The 11,152-nt window shown below is 42.7% G+C and overlaps 1 protein-coding gene across 1 annotated transcript; it reads left to right on the top strand.

The window, feature by feature from the left end:
* The first annotated feature begins 9,231 nt into the window (after positions 1 to 9,231).
* On the top strand, positions 9,232 to 10,890 carry b3galt4 (UDP-Gal:betaGlcNAc beta 1,3-galactosyltransferase, polypeptide 4). The gene has a single exon (XM_061779157.1). The coding sequence runs from the start codon at positions 9,711 to 9,713 to the stop codon at positions 10,824 to 10,826; it is 1,116 nt and encodes a 371-aa protein (XP_061635141.1). The 5' UTR covers positions 9,232 to 9,710; the 3' UTR covers positions 10,827 to 10,890.
* Positions 10,891 to 11,152: the final 262 nt, after the last annotated feature.

Here is an 11,152-nt window from a genome sequence, read left to right as displayed (position 1 = left end):
CTGCTTTCCTCACTTAAGGGCAGGGGTATCAAACTCATTTTTGTCGCGGGCCAAATCGCAGTTATGGTTCCACTCGGAGGGCCGTTCTGGCTGCAAACCCACATGATTGCCTCATATTATTACATATACAAATGAATGGATTACTTTTGAAATCAGAAGCCAGTAAAAACTGTTCAACTACAGTATGAATCAATTTTATTGTAAAATGGCGGTTGGTAACAAAAAAATGCTTGCAATATCTCAACATTTTTAAAAGTGAAGCCGATTTGCAATTTGGGTATTTTAGCAAGAAACAAGTCGATGCACACTCTCTCGGGCCACATCAAATTCCGTGGTGGGCCGGATCTGCCCCCCGGGCCACCAGTTTGACACCTGTGCTTTAGGGGATCATATCAAACTCAAGGCCCGGACCGGGGTCCAGATTCTGCCCGCCACATCATTTTAGGCGGCCCGCAAAATCAAATTGTATCCATGATTCTTGCTAAAATCTGAATAAAATTTTCAAATTGTCATGTGGGAAACTGGTCAGCACATCTGCCTCACAGTTCTGAGGATCGGGGTCAAATCCCGACCCCGCCTGTGTGGAGTTTGCATTTTTCTCCCCGTGCCTGTGTGGGGTTTCTCCGTGTACTCCGGTTTCCTCCCACATCCCAAAAACATGCAGGCTAAAAAATAAATAAACAAATGACTGCCGCATTAAGTATGTATGCCTTTACGGTGATTGTCAAGTGGGTTTCAGCTTTACTTACGCTTGGGGCCAGACTCTGCGCTTCAGTGGGCTTTTTCAACTGCACTGCGCCTCTGGGCTTGCGCTGTCCTTTGGCCTCAGAGGATGTTTAAATTGGGCCCCAACACTCTTTAAGTTTGAGAACGACTGGGTTAGTGTTTTATTAAAAAAGTAGTGATTGATGTCAGAAAAATAAAATGGAAATTTTTTTTTTAATGGATTTTCCAAGCAAAAAATAAAATAAAAATATTATGGACTAAAAGTCTTGTTTTGATTAAAAAACTAATTTGTCTGCTTTCATGCAGGACTAGCAAAATCAGAAAGTATATCATAGGATTTGAACTTTAGAGAATAATACAAAAATGGTTCAAAACATTTTCACTCCCTTTCCATTTAGGATACAATAGACTTGTTGGCACAGCATGGTGACCGACTGGTTAGAGACGACTGCCTCACAGTTCTGAGGGCCGGGGTTCAATCCCTGGGCCCGCCTGTGTGGAGTTTGCATGCTCTCCCCGTGCCTGGGTGGGTTTTTTTCTGGGCACTCCGGTTTCCTCCCACATCCCAAAAACATGCATGGTAGGTTGATTGAAGACTCTAAATTGCCCGTAGGTGTGAATGTGAGTGCTTGTGTTTGTATGTGCCCTGCGATTGGCTGGCGACCAGTTCATGGTGTACCCCGCCTCCTGCCCGATGATAGCTGGGATAGGCTCCAGCACGCCCGCGACCCCAGTGAAGAGAAGCGGCTCAGAAAATGGATGAATGAATGTCAGCCGTTTTTCAGAAATTGGGAGACCTGGGTGCCAGCCATTTTTGACCATTTTTGACAGATTTTTGAAGGCCTACAGAAAATAGTGTTCTATAGCTATAGAAACATGGAACCTACCAAACGAAAGATTTAACCCTCTTCTTTTATCAGGGAAAAAGTAAATAGTACAGTTAAGTTTCTTGAAAATACCTTTTTCCAAGAAAAAAAACAGAAAAAGAGCTCAAATATTGAAGCAATGCTTCCCTACTATATAACAACATAAATGTTAGATAAATTGTAGAAGTTATCATTTATTTGCTTAGCTTGCATTAGTATAATGGACAATTTTAGATGTCTCGCCTTCAAAAAGAAGACTCAGCATCATCCGATGGAAGGGCGCCTGGACCAAGGACGTGATCGGATGTGGTCGGGTCGTGACAGGTGTTGGTTCAATATTATGTGTTGTGTCTTATTGTTTAGAATACTATGTCTGGGAAAAACCCTCTTATTATCAAATATTTTGTGTTGTGTCTTATTGCTTAGAACATTATGATTTGTAAATCCCTCCTATTTCAAATAAAAGCAGGAGCGAGGGGGGGGATTGTTTAGAGCGTGTTGAGAGGCTGTGATCTGAACAATCTCCCATACGCCCTCCTCATGAGAAAAAGAAACCAGCGTCTTCATTCCTTTTGTGTCTATTTTTTATAATGTTGGGTAAGATAAATCCAACATTAAATTGGTCCTTCGAGCCGGATGTCAACACACCCGAGGATTCCAGTTGTGGAGCCGACTTCCAGTTAAGAGACCGTGGCCACGGCAAGTAAGACCCTTTTACGGGACTGGTCTTCGTCCTCCTCAGCTGGGATCTGAAGGTTGACGACAATCCACAGGATTGAAGACGAGTGGTGAGTTAAATTTTAAAAAAATTTTTTGGGAAAAAAGGATTAAAGAGTGAGTGAATTGCGCGACGAAGAAGTCTGCGGCAGAACAAACCTTGTGTAATACTAGTCACTGGCAAGTGGTCAAGATGGACAACGGTATCCGATAAAATCCGTGGGGACGGCGGGGTCCTGTACGTACTTAAATTCCGTATTTCTGTGTTTCTGTGTTTCCGTGTTTTCGTGTGTTTATAAAAACGTTATTAATATCGTGTGTATGTGTAAAAGTATGAATGTATAAGACGGGATTGTAAGTGACAACTGAGTTTGGAAGCAAAGGCAAGAATTCTCCGCCCCAATTAGGGTAGAAGCTTGAGAATTACCAAAACTCAGACATTTATTGTCACCCTGTCATTTTTGAATAAAGTCAGTATTTAGATCACTCTAGGTGCAAATGAACTGACTTCCAAATTCACAAAAATGGGAATAAATAACAGTAAACAGGATCAAAAAATAGACCTAACGTGTAAAGATTGGAAATATGTTCAACTTCAAAACCATTTCAAAATAGAAGATTTAAACACGTGGATAACCAAATACGGTTTCGCTGGCCAGCTAAATTCGCAAAAAATAGTTCAACTTCAAAACGAAATAAAGTGTCGACACAAAAATGATATATCACAAATACAAAAAGATGGATTTGACGACTTACTCTTCTGGTTAAACTGGATTAATGAGGATGTGAAAAAGGCCGTAGCCGGCATCACACCTTATCAACAACAGTTAAAAAATGCTTTACATGTGATTTCGAAAGAACACATTAACAGATGGGTAGATAAACATTGGATAAACCTAGCAACTGGCCCTCTGGAGGAATATGTTAATCATGCCCTCCACGCAGAAAGAGTGTTAGACAAAAAACAAAAAGAGAAGATAGATGTCTTCCTCGACGAAGAAGCAGAAATATACTATCAAGGCAGAGAGAGAGATAATTTTAGAGGACACGGCAGAGACCGTGGGAGAGTAAGATATGGTAGAAATCGAAATTATTATGATAATACCATCTGTTGGTGCTGTGGAAACAAAGGCCACATTGCACGTGAATGCCCTAAAAAAGAAAAAAAGAAAAATAAAAGAGAATACGGACAAACTACTGCATGACTAGGCCAGCCTGCTTCCCAACTCAACAAATCCTCTTGTGTAAACATTACAGAGAATGAGGAGGTGGATTTCAATTTACAGGACATTCTGAGTTTGGACACTGAAAAACCTGAAATAACCTTGTAGAATGCCCATTTTTCGAAGTCCCGGAGTGCCCTGTGAATTTGTTGGGAAGAGACGGCTTATTCCAACTAGGACTTGTACTCAAATATGAATTAAACATAAATTAAAAAGAGAGGACCTTGATGTAACACTGGAAAACAGAGAAAGTACATTCTATTACACAATCGATATCCCAGACAAACCACAGTTAAACGTGGGAAAGGCTGTTGTCTGCAGCCTTGGAGCTTATCACAAAAATAGAAGATAAAAAAGAATGTGATGAGCTGCAGTAATACAGAGAGCAGCATGCGTACCAATCCCACGCACATTGTTAAATTCATTAAGACCAGACGCTACTGTGTTTACAGTAGTAGACATAAGTAATGCATTCTTTACAGTACCAATAGAAAATAACAGTCAATTTTGGTTTGCATTCACATTTGAGAAAACAAAAAAATATATATATACTTTTACTAGATTACCGCAAGGTTACTGTGAAAGTCTAACTAATTATTCACAAGTTATGACAACACGCATGTCTTCTGGCATCTACAGATGGAGAGACATGCAAGGATTCATTGACTTTACTGCATCATCTAACAGAAGAGGGACATAAAGTTAACAAAAAATAAATTGCAATGATGTAAAAGACAAGTTAAATATCTAGGCCATAATTTAAGTATAGGAGGAAAGACTATATTAGAAGACAGGAGAGCTATAGTCTTAAAAAATCCTAAACCACAGACGAAGAAACATATAATAATCATTTTTAGGTCTGACAAATTATTGTAGAACATGGATTCCAAACTATGCAGAAATTGTTGCAACATTGTCAAAATTAATACATGAAAACAACCTTAAAATTACATCACCTGTTTAATGGAGTACAGAGGCAGAAAAGGCCTTCTGTGACATTAAACAACATTTGGTCTCCAGTGCTGCGCTAGGCCTTCCAAATTTAATGATAAAACATTCATTCAAATGGTAGATTGTAAAAGCTATTGCATGACCTCCGTACTTACACAACAATACGGTGATAAGCTAAGACCAATAGCTTATTTTTCAACTAGAGAGCAGTTCACCCTAAAGGTCCCACATACAGTGTCTGCTCTCCTATTGCAAATCACCTGCAAGACATTTATCTTGCATTGCCATCTTGCTATCAGAACCACATTTGACTGTTGAGCGATGCACAACCTTAAATCCAGCCACACTAATACCAAATGATGAAGGCACGCAGCATGATTGACAGGAATTGGCTGAACAAGCTGCTGAATTAGTAGCATTAATCGAGGCATGCAAACTAATGATAAATAAAGATGGTACAATCTATACTGATAGCCAATATGAGTATTCCACAACAAGAACGCAATTATTGGGAAAAACAAAGTGCAAAACTACAAAATGAAATTTACATTAGCACAGGGAAAAAAAAAAAATAAATAAAAAAAAAAAAAAAAACTATTCAAATGGGCTGCTATATTGAGACATGCTGTGTCACGTCTCAACCGGAGGGATGGTGGCACAGATAGATTGACACTTTACAGCCCTAAAAAATAGCAGAAAGAAATACGTGGGTTCATTTAACACACTGTAAAAGAGTCATTTCAGCTGAGTACTCAAATAAGGAAGGTGAGCTAAAGTCTGATAACGAAGCGGGAGCAGATGTGTAGATTCTGAAAACGCTTGCTGGTCAGTGAAGAAAAAAGACACCAACCCTTTTAGTGAGAACTCAGCAGAAAGGCACACCCACGTTGGTTATGAGATTCGATAAGTTGTTACGTAGCAACTTTGGCTACTATGATGTTGGTTTTGTTTTTGTGGTACATGGGACGTCCCACCCTCAATGATAAAACCCATTTTTTAGATAGAAAATCACCTACCAACTGGACCAATATGACGAACCCAATAATAATAATAAAAAAATTTTTTGAATCATTAACTCGTGTCAAAAGGAGTACAGCTGATGATCAAAATTGTGCGCATGGCCTCCAAACGCGGCAAAAAGGTTTAATATTTTGTGCCCCCCAAAATCAAGCTGCTTTAATCATAATTCCATATGCGGCTCTCACCAATGATGCTCAAGAGAATGGGCAGAATTGGGGATTTGGATATGACTGGTATGCAACTATAGGCTTTGGATGGGAACACCTCATTGGTGAAACAAGTTATGATTGGTCCAGTTGGTCAAAAAATAAATAAAAAATAAAAAAACAGCAAAATAACATAGAAAGGAGTTTAACCTAAGCAAAACGGCTTGTGTTATGTTGTGTATTGTATATTGTGTACTGTGTTATAGGAACAGTGTTAAACCAAAAATGCCATTGAAAACTTCAAAGAAAGGTGGACAAATTTTAATTTAATTTTAACAACATAACTACTGATGATTGGTTCCTTGTAAATCATGGGATCCTATATTTCCCGTAAAAGAAGCAGATAAACACAAACCGATGTTTTCTACTTTAGTAGCACCAAATAATTTCACTTGTATAAACATGATTAATAAAGGGAAAAAAAATTAGGACCACTGAACGACACACAGTTAAAGTAATCTTAAAAGTCAAACCAAATTTTGTGCCAGTGGCACGGAGCGACATCTGGTGGTGGTGCGGAGATGATAGACTGTTTGATAGATTACCTAAAGATATATCTAGATTATGCGCTATTATCACTTAGATATTGCATGTGTCAGTATACCCTATGCCTGTTCAAGATTTAATGGAAAAGGCACCAATGTTTTTGTCCAATCTAAAAACATATACAAAAAAGAGATTTGTCATGGCAGGGGCAAAATAATCCAACATACATCAACGCCAGGTGTTCCTCGTGGGGGTTCCTAATCAATACAAATTGGGTGACCAGGTTGCAGGAGGATTTGAGTCTTTCATATGCTGGTGGTGTACGATTAATAAAAATGTTGATGGGATAAACTACATCCACTTCAATGTACAGAGATTAGGAAATTGGACTCAGAGTGGGTTGGAAGCTGTGCACGAGCAGCTCGAGGACGTTCCAAAGACCGCATAGCTGTCGACATGCTCCTCGCAAGAGAGGGAGGTGTTTGCGGTATGTTTGGAGAACAAACAATACTGCTTCAGATGGCAGCTTGACCAGAGCCATCGATGGTCTGCGGACCCTCAATCAACACTCCTTGTGGGACAGCTCGAATGGACGTTTTTGGTAAATATAAAACCCTAATTACACCAATATTGATATCAATTGCTGTTTTTGCAGCCATTCTGACATTATGTGGATGTTGTTGTATCCCATGCATTCTGGCATTAATCAGTAAATTAATCACCACAGCCATAACCCCGATGGAGAAATCGTATGGAGCTGATGTATACTGTATGATGATAATGATGATTATGATGATAATGATGATTTTGCTTTACCTGATTTGTTACCTGGTACAGATGATTACAATGTTTAAACTACAACATTCATATATGACAAGTTACTCTGAGTGTAAATGTATTTGTTTCATAAAAATGATTCTACAGTTAAAAATCGAAATGAAGTGACTGTAAGATGATATGAGAATTTGTGCAAATACATGATAAACAGGAGGGAAATGTTAGATAAATTGTAGAAGTTATCATTTATTTGCTTAGCTTGCATTAGTATAATGGACAATTTTAGATGTCTCGCCTTCAAAAAGAAGACTCAGCATCATCCGATGGAAGGGCGCCTGGACCAAGGACGTGATCGGATGTGGTCGGGTCGTGACAGGTGTTGGTTCAATATTATGTGTTGTGTCTTATTGTTTAGAATACTATGTCTGGGAAAAACCCTCTTATTATCAAATATTTTGTGTTGTGTCTTATTGCTTAGAACATTATGATTTGTAAATCCCTCCTATTTCAAATAAAAGCAGGAGCGAGGGGGGGATTGTTTAGAGCGTGTTGAGAGGCTGTGATCTGAACAATCTCCCATACGCCCTCCTCATGAGAAAAAGAAACCAGCGTCTTCATTCCTTTTGTGTCTATTTTTTATAATATTGGGTAAGATAAATCCAACAATAAACAACACAAAAAGGGTATTTTGATAGCAAAATAACAGTTTAAGTATAAGACAAGCATTTTTAAATTGATGGTGCATGAACTTTGAAATATGTACAGCTGTGTGTGTGTGCGTGGGGGGGACTATTGTGGATTCCCAGTCATCAGACGACTAGCCATGAACAGCCCCACCTCTGCTTGATGTACCTCCTGTAATTCCGTGATTTAAAAAATGGTAAACAGAGTAATGGCTAACGCTATGGACATTAGCTTTGAAGTTACCAAGTTTTCTTCCTCTTCTGTGACTTTCACCTCTCTGGCAGGGAAGGAGCCCGAGCTGGTGTGTGAGGTTGAGAAGTTCCGACTAGATGTAGTCGGGCTGGCCTCCACACACGGCTTGGGCTCTGGTACCAGTCCTCTTGAGAGGGGTTTGACTCTTTTCCACTCTGGAGTTGCCCATGGTGAGAGACGACGAGCAGGAGTGGGTATACTTATTGCCCCCCGGCTTGGCGCCTGTACGTTGGGGCTCACCCGGTGGACGAGAGGGTAGCCTCCCTCCGCCTTCGGGTGTGTCATTCCAAATATATACTGAGAAAAATCAGAAACCACTTTATAAAAACAGACACCTTGTTGCTAAATATGGGCATATGACAGAATTGTCTTCTTACCCGTTTATCACTGGACAGCTTCTCAACACCGGGCATGAAAAATGTAACTTGAATCTTGGCACAAAAATGTAACTTGAATCTTGGCACATGACTGCAAGCTCTCATCTGTGAGGCGGTTGCGGGATTTTTGATATAATGTAGTTCGTGTTTGAGAATATCTGCTCGCACAGCTATGTTGATCCAAAGATGGCTAATACTCCAAATGCATATTTCTTCATGTTCCTATAACTGTCAGGAAGAACATTCCCCGTTGTTTACCGGGTGTTGCGAGGCTTTCAATTTCGCTCCATTCGTGGCTTTGGCCAAGCTGGGCTTTCTGGCGAGTGACATTTTCAAGCTCGGCTGACAGACTTTTGAATTTGGACACCCATAAATCTTTGTCAGCTATATCGGCCATTTCCATTTGGAGGTCAGCTTGATTTACTCCTGGGAATGTGTTCAACAAGTGTCATGTTTTCACTCCTACAGAAACCACATTAAAACCAAAAATGTATTTTTCGCCCCCATCTTTTTTCCATTTTCATACATTTTGGAAAAAGCTCCAGGGAGCCACTCGGGCGGCGCCAAAGAGCCGCGGGTTGCCGACCCCCGCCTTGTTGCTGCGCGTCGAACGCCGCGGAGATCATCTCTCGGGATTGGTCCGTTTTAGTCACATGCTGTGATGACGTACTCAGCGTGCCCCTTGGTTCTACATACAATCTACGCCGCCGCTTTCTCGATCGATTTTGCAGCATAATTAAACGTATCATCTGGTCATCTGGGTCCATTTGTTCTAGCAGACACTATTCCACAGTCGCCATTGTTGTTCCTTTGTTCCTTGTTACGGAAAGTAAAAACGGCTACCGGAAATGGCCCACAAAATGCATAGGAAACTCCACCCTGTGGTGTCCTAGCCAATACCAGCTGTAGCGACACCCCCGACTTGGAGGTGAACTGCAGTACATTTTCAAAACTGCGCGCGTGGGCTGCGCTCGAGTATAAAAGCGAACTACGCGTGGGACAGCCGCAGTGACGTCAGCGCGGTCGTCGTCCGCGCGAGTATAAAGAAGCCTTTAGCCCATGTTTCAAATGATTGCGGCGTGTGGAATTGGATGTGATGCCCACGACGGGACAACACAGCACGTTCCTGGAGCAAATCCTAAAGTCAGATTGTTCTTTTGTCTGACTATTAGTGCGTCCAATTCTGCTTCAAACTGAACAGTCTGGGACATTTGCATGTGCTACCAGTGTTATTTCACTGCCTAGATCGGGTGTCGAGTGGAATGCGTACTTCGAGACATTTACGCGAATGTGTCGCAATCGACAATTCGATCGTGTCATGTGCGCAGCTGCGTAGCCCCACTTTCGTGGCGAGGGTGGGCGACCGCAGCATCCGCAGGACCGGCGCAGCGCCAGAGGAGGCGTGGACACCGAGTTGGAGCAACGATGGCCGTCCGGGGGCTGTGGATGTGCACGCCCCGGGTTGGAAAACGAGGGAGCCGCTCCGGTCTCTTGTCGTGCCTTTGCGCGACAACCGTTAGCGCTGCGGTTTTCGCGTTGCTCTTCGTGGACGTTGTCGAGTACTGGATCACGTCCATGGGCATGAGCGCCGTGCCGGAGCCGCACGCAGGCATCTTCCCCCCGCAGAGCGTCCCTCCCACCAGACCCGAGGAGTTCCTGCTCATGCCCAGTCCGCTAGTGTGCCAGCGAGCCAAGCCTTATCTCATTAGCATGGTGACCTCGGCCCCTGCTCACCACGGGGCGCGGCAGGTCATCAGGGACACTTGGGGTGGGGAGATCGAAGTGAGGGGCCTGAGGGTCATGACCCTCTTCATGCTGGGTGTGTCATCTGACCCAGGACTGACCAAACTGCTCATAGAGGAGGCCAGGGAGCAAGGGGACCTGGTTCAGGGGCGGTTCCTGGACACCTATTCCAATCTGACTTTGAAGACTTTAGCCATGCAGAGCTGGGTGCGCCGCTTCTGCCCGCAGGCTCACTTTGTGGCCAAAGTGGACGACGACGTCCTGTTCAATCCCAGCGCACTCCTGCACCTGCTGAACAAGAGTCGCAGCCCGTACGAACAAGCCGACTTGTATCTGGGCAGGGTGCATCTCAACGTGGCTCCGAACCGGGACCTGGAAAGCAAGCATTACCTGCCAAAGGAGGCCTACCCGTCCTCTGTTTTTCCAGATTACTGCAGTGGTTCAGCTTATGTTCTGTCCCGCTCCGCACTGCTCAAAATATCCTTGGCTGCCTCTCCGTTAACTCTGTCTACGGCTCATCCCCCCGAGGATGTGTTTGTGGGTTTGTGCGCCCGGGCAGCCGGCATACCACCCACGCACTCACCCCTGTTCTCTGGCGGTCCTTCTATGCCATATGGGCGCTGCTGTTATCAAGCCATGGTGTCAGTGCACAACATCCCACCCAAGGATATGCTGCAATACTGGACTGACATCCACTCATCCGGGCAGTGCCCTTGGCTGAGCATGCGAGTGTCGCTGTCGATGTGCAAAGTCGGGGCCCTGCTGGGCTCGGCTCTCGGCCTTGGGAAGGAGGCGTGAGTGGGACTCAATCTGTACTCTGACAGCACACAATTAAGGTGGTGAAAATAAATAATATTTTTTATCTCTTGGTGTTGGTACTAATGGGGCTAAGCACTTTTGCAGAAAAGGGAAATCATTTAGTTTCCTGGAATGATCATATTGTGTGATGTGAGCATCTTTGCATTGGCAAAAAATATCATCATAAACCAGTTTCCTAACCTTTATTGAGCCAAGGTAGATATTTTAGATTAGAAAAATCTACAGCACAGCAAACCAAAAAAGTATACATTGCGAAATAATGTAATCTCACTTAAACCACATATTTACTGAGTGTGAAACCTGAA

Source organism: Phyllopteryx taeniolatus, chromosome 1, assembly GCF_024500385.1.
Source record: "Phyllopteryx taeniolatus isolate TA_2022b chromosome 1, UOR_Ptae_1.2, whole genome shotgun sequence".
NCBI classification, from domain to species: domain Eukaryota; kingdom Metazoa; phylum Chordata; class Actinopteri; order Syngnathiformes; family Syngnathidae; genus Phyllopteryx; species Phyllopteryx taeniolatus.
Note: the sequence above shows the minus strand (reverse complement) of the source record. Positions and strands in the feature narration are given on the sequence as shown.

Excerpts from the sequence above, each read along its gene's own strand:
- b3galt4 (XM_061779157.1), top strand. The coding sequence starts at position 9,711 with ATGGCCGTCCGGGGGCTGTGGATGTGCACGCCCCGGGTTGGAAAACGA.